This window comes from Diceros bicornis, chromosome 29 (assembly GCF_020826845.1).
Source record: "Diceros bicornis minor isolate mBicDic1 chromosome 29, mDicBic1.mat.cur, whole genome shotgun sequence".
Taxonomy (NCBI): Eukaryota; Metazoa; Chordata; class Mammalia; order Perissodactyla; family Rhinocerotidae; genus Diceros; species Diceros bicornis.
The window spans coordinates 28,295,932-28,309,960 of NC_080768.1; the positions used below are offsets into that span (position 1 = coordinate 28,295,932).

General features: G+C 38.9%; 1 protein-coding gene across 1 annotated transcript in view; it reads right to left on the reverse strand.

The window, feature by feature from the left end:
* GTF2E2 (general transcription factor IIE subunit 2) overlaps positions 1–14,029 on the reverse strand; it is a 71,463-nt gene that overhangs the window by 38,485 nt on the left and 18,949 nt on the right. Inside the window, exons 4-5 of the mRNA XM_058525152.1 lie at positions 3,219–3,326; positions 1,430–1,612 (exon numbers count right to left, since the gene is read on the reverse strand). Of these exons, the coding sequence (XP_058381135.1) occupies positions 1,430–1,612; positions 3,219–3,326 (291 nt within the window). The remainder of the gene's footprint in view (positions 1–1,429; positions 1,613–3,218; positions 3,327–14,029) is intronic.

Sequence of the window (14,029 nt, forward strand, 5' to 3'; positions counted from 1 at the left end):
GAGTAAAACAGCTAAAAGAATAAAAAAGATGTGTCATATGCCACACACTACAGAAAAGCCCAAGCTTCAAGTCTGAGTCTAGCCAAGGTAACAGCCTGGTTAAAAACAAAACAACCAAAAAAAACACTCCGTGGAGGAATATAACAGAGTCCTGAGTCTTTACACATTCACAATGTTCAAGACTCAAAAGAAGTTTATCAGATATATGAAGACACAGGAAAACACGATCCATACTCAAGAGACAAAGAATCAGTGCAAACCAGCCCCAAGATGACACAGCCGTTGAAATTAGGAGGATTTTAAAGCAGCTACAAGAAATTATATTCAAGAGTGTAACGGAAAATATGCCTGTTATGAATGAAAAAAACAGAAAATCTCAGTAAAGAAAGAGAAACCATAAGAATGAAAAGAAAAGACTAGAACTAAAAAATACAATCTCTAAAATAAAAAGTTCAATTAGGCTTAACAACAAATTAGAGGTAAAGAAGAAAAGTCAGTAGACTTGACAATAGATCAATAAAACAACAAAAAAAAAAGGTGAAAAATATAAACAGAGCCTCAGTGACCTGTGGGATGATACCAAAAGGTCTAACATGTACAAGTAGATTACCAAGAAGTAGAGAAGAGAAAGGAGCAAGTCTTCCACAGGTAGCAAAAAGAATTAACCTGCTTAGGGCCAGCCCCGTGGCTTAGCAGTTAAGTGCGCGCGCTCCACTGCTGGCGGCCCGGGTTCGGATCCCGGGCGCACACCGACACACCGCTTGTCCGGCCACGCTGAGGCCGTGTCCCACATACAGCAACTAGAAGGATGTGCAGCTATGACATGCAACTATCTACTGGGGCTTTGGGGGAAAATAAACAAATAAATAAATAAAAAAGAATTAACCTGCTTAGAGGTTAGCATCAATTATTAGCAATTGTGAAGAAGAGAGACTAGCAGCCTTTCCAAGTGAGTTCCTAATTTAAACTGGAAATGTAATCTGTATGACTTTTATTGATAGCCCCTTTAGGAATTCATAACAGCCAGGTTATTAGTTAACACTTTTGTGTTTTAATGCCTCAGGTTCCTTAGATTAGCAATGTCTACTAGCATTGTTGAAACAGCTCTTATATACAAACATAACAACTTATGAGAAAAACACTAATGTCTTTGAGGAAAACTTTCCAGAAATATTCTGAAGAATCAAACAATTATACACAACAACACAATAGGGAGCTATCAAAGCTACACAAAAATAGCTATGCTCTGTCCTGCTCTGCAGCACAAGACACAAATTTCAAATCTTCAACTGGCTTACCACTATCGATACCAAGTATATATGATAGAGGCTTTAAAAATAAAAATTTAAAAATCCTTGCTATTTTTTAAAACCAAGAAGACATTATTAATTCAAGTTATATTAAGGCATAGAAAGAAAAGTAAGGTTACCTTGACAGCTTTCTGGGAATTGGGCAGTCCTTCCTCTATGTCTTCTAAAAGAATTCCTCCTAAGCCTCGCTGGTCATGCTTATCTAAGAGCCTGAGTAAGGCCTTCTTGTCTTTCAAGTTGTACTTGGGCTTGAAGGCATACTTCCCATCTACTACTTCAATTTTGGGATTATTGACTAATGCCTGTAACAGTGACACAATCTGAATATATTAACAAAAGGAAACCTCATATATACATTCTTAAATTCTACTAATTATTTAAAAAATAACAATACCCAACACAATGATAAATTAAAAGTATCTTGTGACTATCAATTAGCAGATCCTGGACATCCAGGATCCAAAACAATAAGTAGAGATGAGCACGCTGCTCACTTTTTATAAAAGAAACTGTTTATTATTTACAGAAATTCTTTGGATGAGAAAGAAACCATTTTATCACAACTGCTTTGAAGAAAGCTATACCCATATTCTTGTGGAAGACAAAAGAGGTAAGAATCAATAAAACGCCTATGAACATTAATAGACAAAGTAAAGTGGGTATTGCCTATCCCACCCTCAAAGTATAGTTTATTTCATATTGGCATTACAATGTGAGAAACATTACCCTGGGATGAACACATCAATAGTCAGTCTGCCCCACCTGGTATCAAATGGCACTAGCAGCTGTGGAAAAAACTGAAAAGGACCAGACTAGTGCATATAAGAAATTTACCTATAACATCAGCTTTAGAAAGAAACTGAGTAGGAAGGCAGGAATTACTGAATATAATTATGTTCCTAGTCAGTTCTGTTGTAAAGCTAATATCAGAAGCTCTTCAAGAAAGAGCAACCCTATTTATATTCTGCTGCTGCTGCCAGCCTGACCCTGAAAGGAGAAAGAAAAGAAACACAAAAAGGAGGAGGAAGAATAGACTAGTAAAAAAATAATCTTTAACTAATATCTGTAGTCTATGAAGTTCCAAAATTAGGTAAAGCAATAAAATTTAAATGTGGATTACCACTATTTGTATATCACTAATATAATGAGCTACAATGATAGTGATTAACTGGTTTGTTTTATATTATGAAAATCAAGAACAATATTTCTCTTGGTAAAATAAATTAATTGAATTCTACTTCAGAAATTTTACATTTGGTCTTTAGAATACAGCAGTGGTCCTAGAAAATAGTCTTCTTAATTGTCATTTGATACTTAAACAGAAAAGAGGCAAATATCTGCATTTGTAAAATGCTATTTATTTCCAAATTAGCATGGTCACTAATTGTTTTGGGATTTCTTTTCTTCCAATGTTCTGTGTTCAGGATTATTTTTCCAAGTAACTTGCTAGAGGCAGTAACATCACTATCAAGTCATAATAGTAGTAATAGTGTAACAAATATCTTGCTTAACAAAATATCTTGCTATCCCTACAATACCTCATGCTTTAAATGTCCTAAACATATATAAAAACAATACAATTTGCCAACACATATTCTAAATTTAGCAATTCAAAAAAAACATCAATTATTCTGTAAAATCTTAAATGGAATTGCTACAATGACTGACTTCTGTACAATTTTTATGCTAAAGTCTGACATTTTTAAATAGATACATAAGATTATACGAAAACCAACAAATCAATCAATCTTCAAATGTGTATGTTTAAAAAACAAAGACCCCACACCAGTTCTTTTAAGAAAAAGTAAAAATCATCAGATTTCAGTATACTAAAAACCCTAGCTATAGCAAATTTTTCATGGTAATCAACTTTTTTCTTTTTTTACAATATTTTAAGCCTATTCTTACCTCAGTCATTAGCCATTGTTTCTGCTTGAGTCCAATATCTAAATGCTGTGTTTCATCCAAAATTTCTTCTAAAGTTAGAGGATGCGTATCTCCTCGCTGATGCCGTGTCTATTGAGGGAAGAAACTGTTATCAGAAGACAATTTTAAAATGCTATATGCACTAAATAAATAGTTAGAGGTAAACGAATCTTTTCAGGAATGTAGAACATGTATTATGTGAGGCAGTACAATTACAGTGATGAAGAGAATGGACTATAAATCAGACAGAGGAACTGGGTTAAACTCATACGCTCTATAAAATCAAATGATAAACTGAGGAAAAATATTTGCAACTCACATCACAAAGAGCTAATCTTCCTAACATTTTAAATCCTCCAAAAACCTAACAGGTAAATGACTCAGAGGCAGGAACACGCAAATCATAGAAAAACAAATGCAAATGACCTTAAACATATGAAAAGACACTAACTTCCACAAAGATACTTCTTACCTATTACAATGGCAAAAATCCCTATGTTTGATGACTCTATTGGTAAGGCTATAAAGAAACAGGCCCTCTCACACATTGCTGGTAAGAACGCAAATTAATACAACTCGTAGGAACAGCAATTTGGCAATATAAACGCATTTAAAGCCCTTGACCCAACAATCCCATTTCTAGGAATTTACCCTACAGATATACCAGCACAACATAGAAAACTGACAAGGTCACTGCAGCATTGTTTGTAAAAGGAAAATATTAGAAACAACGCAAGTGGCCATGAATAGAGGACTGATTAAAAAAACTGTAGCACATCTACATTACTATAAGATGTTACAAAAGAAAATGCAGATGTTCTGTGTTGATTTGGAAAGATGTCCAGGACAAATTAAGTTAAAAAACACGTAGACACAAAATGCTGGTGAGGATGGAGAGCAACAGGAACTCTCATTCATCGCTGGTGGGAACACAAAATGGTACAGCTGCTTTGGAAGACAGTTTGGCAGTTTCTTATAAAATTAAACATATTCTGGGCCCAGCCCTGTGGCCCAGCGGTTAAGTCAGCACACTCCACTTCAGTGGCCTGGGTTCAGTTCCCGGGCGTGGACCTACACCACTCATCAGCAGCCATGCTGTGTCGGCAACGCATACACAAAATAGAGGAAGATGGCACAGATGTTAGCTTAGGGCAAATCTTTCTCAAGCCAAAAAAAAGGAGACTGGCAACAGATGTTAGCTCAGGGAAAATCTTCCTCATGAAAAAAAAAAAATTAAACATATTCTTACCATACAATCCAGCAACTGTGCTCCTTAGTATTTACCCAAAGGAAATGAAAACTTGTGTTCATACAAAAACTTGCACATTTTATAGCAGCTTTATTCATAATTTCCAAAACTTGGAAGCAACCAAGATGTCCTTCAGTAGGTGAATGGATAAACTATGGTACGTTCAGAAAATGGAATATTATTCAGTGCTAAAAACTATCAAGTCGTGAAAAGACACGGAGGAACCTTAAATGCCTATTACCACATGAGAGAAGCCAATCTGAGAAGGCCACATACCAACCATATGACATTCTGGAAAAGGCAAAACAATGAAGACAGTAAACAATTCAGTGGTTTCCAAGGGTTAAGGGGGAGGGAGGGATGAATAGGCAGAGCACAGAGGATTTTTAGGGCAGTGAAACTATTCTGCATGATACTATAATGATGGAGACATTCATTATACATTTGCCAAAACCTACAGAATGGACAACACCAAGAGTGAATCCTAATGTAAACTACGGACTTTGAGTGATAATGATGTGTCAAGGTAGTTTAAAGATTTTAACAAATGTACCACTACGGTGCAGGATGTCCATAGTGTGAGAGGTTGAGGGGGTGATACATGGGAACTCTGTACTTTCCCCTCAGTTATGCTGTGAACCTAAAACTGCTCTAAAAAATAAAATCAAGTAAAAAATAACTTACATATGTATACAATGGAATACTATTTAGCCATAAAAAAAGAAGAAAATTCTGCCATTTGCAACAACATGGTTGGACCCTGAGGGCATAATGCTAAGTGAAATAAGTCAGACAGAGGAAGACAAATACCGTATGATCTCACCTATATGTGGAATTTAAAAAAAAAAAATGAATTTACAGATACAGAGAACAGATCGGTCGCTGCCAGAAGCAGGGGGTAAGGGGTTGGCAAAATGGGTAAAGGTGGTCAAAAGGCACACACTTCCAGTTGTAAGATAAATAAGTCCTGGGGATGTGATGTGCAGCATGGTGACTATACTTAACAATACTGTAATGTATAATATACACATAAGTCATGTTGTACACCTAAAACTAATACACTGTTATATGTTATAATATCTCAATTTAAAAAAACAACAAGAAAAGTAAATGTAAGAAAAAGTATGTGTTAAAAAACATAGTGAGGGGCCGGCCCCGTGGCTTAGCGGTTAAGTGCGCATGCTCCGCTGCTGGTGGCCCGGGGTTTGGATCCCGGGTGCGCACCGACGCACCGCTTCTCCCGCCATGCTGAGGCCGCGTCCCACATACAGCAACTAGAAGGATGTGCAGCTATGACATACAACTATCTACTGGGGCTTTGGGGGAAAAATAAATAAATAATTATAAAATGCAGATGTCCAGGCCCAGCTCCAGCTCTAAAGAATCTGAATCTCTGGGGTTAGGCTAAGACATCTGTTACTTTAAAAAAAAAAAAAAAAAAAAAATAGTGAGATGATGATGTTAACTAAACCTACTGTGGTAATCATTTCACAATATATGTAAATCAAATCATCATGCCGTACACCTTAAACTTAAATAGCAATGTATGTCAATTATTTCTCAATAAAACTGGGAAAAAAAGATTGAATGTCTGCTAAATCAATAATGGTGAAAATACTATAATACCTTTACTTCTGAAATGAGATACTATGTAAATGTGCCTAAATTCATACCTAGTCTATTGTAGTTCATGCTGTTTTAAAATTCATCTGCATGCTTATTTCATTAAATAAAAGAGTTGCTCATATTCAATTCTTTCTTCCTGTACTTTCTCCACTGGATTTGTAAGTTATGCTCAATTAAAAGCAAACAGTTGCAATAAAATAAAATATTCTCTTAAAAAAAGATATGTAGTATGAAACCTTTTATATAGAAAGGGGCAGAAATAAGATGTTTTTATTTTGCTTCTGTATAAAGAACCACTAGAAACAATCACAAAAAACTAATACAAGAGATTACCTATAGGAAGCAGGGCAGGGGAGAAAAGAAGTAGAATTAGAGGTGAGGACAAAACTTCCTCATTTCTACCTTTTGTTTTTTATACCAAGAGATATATTACTTATTCTAAGCCAAAAAAAAGTAAATTAAATTTATAAGAAAAAAAATCCTAGGCTCTAAGCTCCATCACTGTTGGGTAGGTTACTGAACCTCACTTGGCTTCAGTCAGGCCACGGCAAAACCAGAATGATGATTTCTCAAAAGGTATGTTTGAAAAGCAGATTAAGACATAAAGCCTAACACATACCACATAAGAACCATTTATTGAACATTTGCTATTTGCTGTTAATTCATTCAATTATTCAAATATTTAGTGATAACTCCTATGTGCCACAAGAAATGCCACAAGACGTACAATGAAATGAGAACTACTACTTCTGCCTCTCAAGAGCTCCCAATACAGGGCTGGAACCCTAGGGTTCCATAAGATGTCACTAGGGGTACCATCAGACATTGTGACTTAAAAAATAACCATTTTTTCAAATGCACCCACCATGTAGTGCTCATAGTAACAGGCAACTACTGACCATGTCAAGAACTTCATTAGAAGTCTTGTAGCACCATGTGGCAAGTAGGGCTATGTTCATTTGCCTGAGCCCATTACCAGTTTTTGATGAAACAGGGAGAGGCCACTGACAATTGGTAAGCTCTGTACAGCACAAATGACAGTGCAGTAGGCTGACAATGCCAGCAACTCCCTTCCAAATCACCTCCCCCAACCTCCCCTTGTATAGTGCCATTTAACTTAGGGGAGCACACAAGCTCTGCTGGTGTAACAGGCAACCTGAGGGAAATGTTCATTCTAAACAAGGAATTTTTATACTCCAGGACTCAACTGTCCCCTGCCGCTTTGCTGTTGTAAATGTTGCAAAACATGGATCACGTAGAAGTAAAATATATTGTGAAGTGTTCGTATTTTTGTGACGTTCTCAGTTAGTTATTATTCCTTGTGGTTTTATAATTTATCAGCATTGTTTTACAAACATGTCTGATAGTCCAGTGCGATGATTTTTTATTTTTTTTAAGTTTATTTATTTATTTATTTTTGTGAGGAAGATCAGCCCTGAGCTAACATCTGGTGCCAATCCTCCTCTTTTTGCTGAGGGAGACCGGCCCTAGGCTAACATCTGTGACCATCTTCCTCCACTTTATATGAGACGCCTCCACAGCATGGCTTGACAAGCCATGTCAAGCCTGGGTGCGTTGGTGCGCACCCAGGATCCAAACCGCACTTAACAGCTATGCCACCAGGCTGGTCCTGTGCGATGATTTTTGAAGACGATGAGATTTGTGACAGAAGAGGATTCTAAGCCTAGGCCCATGAACAATTCTAATAAGGTTAGTAATGAAGACCTATAATCTTCTGAGCCATTTCACTGCACCAGTGCAACAAGAGATATAAAAAAAGCCTACCATGGGGCCAGCCCAGTGGCATAGCAGTTAAGGGTGTGTGCTCCACTGCAGAGGCCCAGGGTTCAGTTCCGGGCACGCACCGACGCACCGCTTGTCAAGCCATGTTGTGGAGGCGCCCCATATAAAGTGGAGGAAGATGGGCACGGATGTTAGCCCAGGGCCCGTCTTCCTCAGCAAAAAGAGAGGATTGGCAACCGATGTTAGCTCAGGGCTAATCTTCCTCACACACACACAAAACAAAGCCTACCATTACAGCGAAAGCTACAGATCAATGGGTTTTACATGGGCTGGTAATCAGAGGTGTCCTATTCCACTGTGCATCATCTGTGGCAAATGACTTATAAAGGCTCCAGCAAAACTGAAAAGACACTTAAATATAAATCATAGGCATTAGACAAGTCAAAGTACTTACTATTTTAAACAGCTATTGGAATCTCAAATCAGAGTAAAGCTTTTGTTTAAAATAAAGTCACATTCAGTAAAAAGGCTCAGGAAGCAAGTTATTAGTAGAACTTATTCCCCTGAAAAGGGAGTGTGGAGGCAAACTGCACAATTGGTGGGACCTAATAATGTCAACATGTCAAATGATAGGGAGTAAAATGCACAGTTTGAGAAATTGAAAAGTATCAAACAATACAAGCAGACAAATTGATGACATGTCACAAGATGCTGAAAAGGTTTGTTTAATAAACTGAGAAACAACAGCTTGTCTATCCAGGTTGACAAATCAACATATTTCACCAATAACTGCCATGACATTGTAAAATTTTTGTGTTTTTTTTTTTTTTAAAGATTTTATTTATTTATTTTCCCCCCCAAAGCCCCAGTAGATAGTTGTGTGTCATAGCTGCACATCCTTCTAGTTGCTGTATGTGGGACGCGGCCTCAGCATGGCCGGAGAAGCAGCGCGTCGGTGCGAGCCCGGGATCCGAACCCGGGTCGCCAGCAGTGGAGCGCGCTCACTTAACCACTAAGCCACGGGGCCGGCCCTGTGTGTTTGTTTTTTTTGTGAGGAAGATCAGCCCTGAGCTAACATCCATGCTAATCCTCCTCCTTTTGCTGAGGAAGACCGGCTCTGAGCTAACATCTATTGCCAATCCTCCTCCTTCTTTTTCCCCCACAGCCCCAGTAGATAGTTGTATGTTATAGCTGCACATCCTTCTAGTTGCTGTATGTGGGATGCAGCCTCAGCATAGCCAGAGAAGCGGCACGTTAGTGCGCGCTCGGGATCCGAACCCGGGCCGCCAGTAGCAGAGCGCGTCCACTTAACTGCTCAGCCACCGGGCGGGCCTCTAAAATTTTTAAACGATGGTGAATTTCAAGAAAAACTTCTGCTGCAAAGAACTGCCACAAGCAAGCAAAAAGCAGGACATATTTAATGTGGTCTCCTCCTATCTGGAAACAAAGGTCTGTCTTGAAGGAATAGTGCTGGTATCTTCACTAATGCACCTCATCAATGGTTGGCTCAATACAAGGTTTTACCTCTTTTGTAAAAAAAAGATATATGTATATATTCTCATGTTGTCACAAGACTGTTTTCTTCAGAGAGGTACTAGTATTAAAAACACCTTGGAAAAGAAATGAAAAATGTCTTGAATGATACTACAAAAAATGATTTGCTTTATTAAACAAAGACCAGTGCACTTGAGCACATAAATCTCCTGCTACATACAGCAATCCAGTGGCTTAGCAGAGGAGTTCTCAAAAGAACCTTTAAGCTGAAAGGAGAATTACAGAAGTGCTTTCAAGAAAATAGTAGGTCATACTTTACTGAGTACTTTGAAGACGAAGAATGACTGGAGAAGCTAGCTTTCTTAGCAGACTTTTTTTTTTTTTTAATTTTATTTATTTATTTATTTTTGCCCCAAAGCCCCAGTAGACAGTTGTACGTCATAGCTGCACATCCTTCCAGTTGCTGAATGTGGGACGCGGCCTCAGCATGGCCGGAGAAGCGGTGCGCCGGTGCGCGCCCAGGATCCGAACCTGGGCCGCCAGCAGCGGAGCGCGCGCACTTAACCGCTAAGCCACGGGGCCGGCCCAGCAGACATTTTTTTAATCATATGAACTGGCTGAACAAGTTTCATCAAGCCTCCAGAAAAAATGCTTTGACTTTAAGTGACAAGATTTCTGGATTTCAAAAGAAAACAGTTCTTTGGAAAAATCATGTGGCAAAAGGAAATCTTGTAATGCTGTTTGGGCTTGAGAGTGAGGAAGGGTATCAGCAAGTCTCAACCATTACTAAACCACCTGCAAGAACTAAACAACAAAACAATGATATTTTCCCTCCCTTTCAACACAATGTACACTTGGGTGAAGGACCCTTTCTCTGACTCCTCTGCTCATTTGAGAACAAGTAAGTTGCCTCCTGGGATAAGGTTAAAAAAAAAAAAAACCTGAAGTTTACCTATACTTACCGACTTGCGTTAGAGTTGATATCCTTTGCGAGGAGGAGGAACCACACACATACACAAAAAGAGTAGGCTAATAAATTGGGCAAAATACATACAAAGAGAAAAAAATATCATTCTCTACTCAACACTGACAATTCTTATTGGCTTATTATGTGAACAACTTACTGATTAGGTAACATACACGAGCTGTAAGTATAACAATTTTTTGCAAAGGTTCTCTGAGACCTAAAAATTATTGCAAGGGATCCTTCAGGGAAAGAAGATTGAGAAAGGCTGTTCTGTTGGCTTAAGGAACTTTGCTTCTACTACTAATTTGCTACAAGTCTTTGTCATGAATGGGTGTTAAATTTTATCCAAAGCTTTTTCCGTGTCTGAGATGATCCTATGATTTTTCTTCTTTATTCTGTGAATACGACTTACACTAATTTTCACATATTAACAACTCTTACATTCCAAGAATAAACTCTACTTCTTCACAACATATTTTCCTTCTAATATACGAGTGGCTTCAATCTGTTCATATCTTTTCAAGGATTTTTACCCCTGTATTTATGAGATGTTGATGTATAATTTAAATATTTTATTTAAAACTGTAAATAGGGGGCTGGCCCGGTGGCGTAGTGGTTAAGTCCACACGCTCCGCTTCTGGTGGCCTGGGGTTTGCAGGTTCGGATCCCAGGCATGGCCCTACGCACTGCTGATCAAGCCACGCCTGCGGCAGGCATCCCACATAAACTAGAGGAAGATGGGCACGGATGTTAGCCCAGGGCAAATCTTCCTCAGCAGAAAAGAGGAGGATTGGCAACAGATGTTAGCTCAGGGCTACTCTTGCTCACCAAAAAAAAAACAACAAAAAACTGTAAATAAATCCAGGTTCTTGACCCAGCCCTGTTATCAACCAGAGCTGTGCCTATCAGACAGTCATTTAATTTCTCTGGACTTCAAAGTTTCTAAATTCAAATATAATGGTCAGAATTAATTCAGACAGAAGTTAGGCCAGTGGTTCTCTAACTTTAGTGTTTATCCGAATCACTGGAAGGGCTTGTAAAAACACCAACTATTGAGCTGCACTCCCAGAGTTTCAGACTCAACAGATCTAGGAAGAGGCCCAAGAATTTGCACTTCTAACAAGGTCCCAGGTGACGCTGACATCATTGGTTGGAGAATGACATTTTGACAGCCCCTGAGCTAGACTAAACCCAACGAAACAAATTTTTCAACATGATGTTTTACATAACTGAGATACATCCACATAAAGGGATAATAGTGAGATCATGAGAAAAATCATTCTATCAAAAACAAAGTCAGGGCCGGCTCGGTGGTGCAAGTGGTTAAGGGCGCGCACTCCACTGCGGCAGCCCAGGGTTCCCAGTTCGGATCCGGTGCGCGCACCAATGCACCACTTGTCAGGCCATGCTGTGGCGGTGTCCCATATAAAGTTGAGGAAGATGGGCATAGATGTTAGCCCAGGGCCAGTCTTCCTCAGCAAAAAGAGGAGGATTGGCAGATGTTAGCTCGGGGCCGATCTTCCTCACAAAAAAAAAAAGTGTACCACTGATTTGTCATCTGAGAACTAAAGTAGTATCTTATATGTAGAAAGAGGTATCCTTCATAAGGGAATTTTCAAGATAAAGTGCTTTTTTTTAGACTTACTCTTTTAAGCAATAAAATTCATTTTATATTAACTGTTTCTATAAAAATCCTTCTAAAATGGACCATAAAATTCTTCTACCTTCTCAAACAGGTCCACTGAACATTAATTTAGTCTTTTTTAATGTCTCAGCCACTGTTATAATGTAAACTTCTAGTCTGTGGTATAACAATAACCATCTCGGGGCCGGCCCCGTGGCTTGGCGGTTAAGTGCACAGGCTCCGCTACTGGCGGCCCGGGTTCAGATCCCGGGGCGCACTGACGCACCGCTTGTCCGGCCATGCTGAGGCCGTGTCCCACATACAGCAACTAGAAGGATGTGCAACTATGACATACTGGGGCTTTGGGGAGAAAAAGGGAAAAAAAAAAAAAGGAGGAGGATTGGCAGTAGATGTTAGCTCAGGGCTGGTCTTCCTCAGCAAAAAGAGGAGGATTGGCATGGATGTTAGCTCAGGGCTGATCTTCCTCACAAAAAAAATAAATAAATAACCATCTCGGAAGCAAGTGAGATGTGTTAGGCAGTTTGACCCAAATGTTCTCAGTATTATGATTTTGAAGTTCTTGTATCTGCCTTTAATTTTTTTCCTGTTTAATACAGTCATGGGCCGCATAATGACATTTCGGTCAACAACGGACCACATATACAGCAGCGGTCCCATAAGATTAGTACCATACAGGCTAGGTGTGTTGTAGGCTATACCATCTAGGTTTGTCTAAGTACACTCTACGACGTTTGCACAACGACAACATATTTCTCAAAACATATCCCCATTGTTAAGCGACTGTACTTCTTGCTGTAAATCTCACTATGCCTATCTCCAACAGTTCTCGAATGAAGCCCCTCGAATTTCATCTATATACTTCCTAAATAATTCTCACTGAACAATTAGAGTTCTCATGTTAGTAAATGAATAAACTATAAGGAGCTTTTCTGTTGTTGCCTTTTTTGCTTTCTAAGTTCTTGGTTTTATCAGATCTTCAAAAACGGTACACAAGGGACAGTTGAAGACTTTCTGAGAATCAGTTTACAAATCCCCTTCCATATGTACTCCTTCCCTTTCAAAATAGGCCCACCCATTTTTATAAAAAAAAAACCTACAACTCTCACCTCCACTCAGAAATTATGATGCACTACCTGGAGGTGTAACAAACTCCAGGGACCCAAACAAAAGGACAAATCAAAAAATATTGTTTTTGGGAAGAATTCATAAATAATAATTAAGGTGTCATAAACTATCCACTACTGCGCTTATCTTTTCCAGTCTTATGTATTTCTCTAAGAGTTAAAAATAGGATATTTTGGCCCCTGCTAGGGCACTCTAAATTCTGATATATCACAGTTTGTGGGCAATTGAGAGTAGTTTCCTTTAAACAATTTTGTCTCTTCCATCCCCTCACCTCCCACCTCCATGCCATATTGCCCGAGAATGAATCACTCTTAGGAGAGAGTCTGATCAGAGCAAAGCAAAGGGAACACTGGTTAGAAATATCTAACGATTAAAAACAAAGATTGTTTTTCAAGTATTTAAATCTAAGTAATTCTCTTCAGCAATTCTCAGAATTCATTCCTTGAATATTTATTAGCTTAAAGAAAAAGCACATTCAAAGAGCTGAAGCAGGGGCTGGCCTGCGGCATAGTGGTTAAGTTTCCGCGCTCTGCTTCGGCAGCCCAGTGTTTGCCGGTATGGATTCCGGCGCAGACTGATGCACGGCTTATCAAGCCATGCTGTGGTGCGTCTCATATAAAGTAGAGGAAGATGGGCACGGGTGTTAGCCCAGCACACATCTTCCTCAGCAAAAAGAGGAAGATTGGAGACAGATGTTAGTTCAGGGCTGATCTTCCTCACAAAAAAATGTAAATAAGTAAATAAAATAAAGAGCTGAAGCAGTATCAATTAAGGAAGCTGACTTTTTTTTTTTTTTTTTTTTTTTTGGTGAGGAAGATTAGCCCTGAGCTAACATCTGTGCCCATCTTCTTTCCATTTTGCATATGGGACACCACCACAGCACAGCTTGACAAGAAGCCATAGGTCCGCGCCCAGCATCCGAATGCTGCAAACCCCAGGCCACC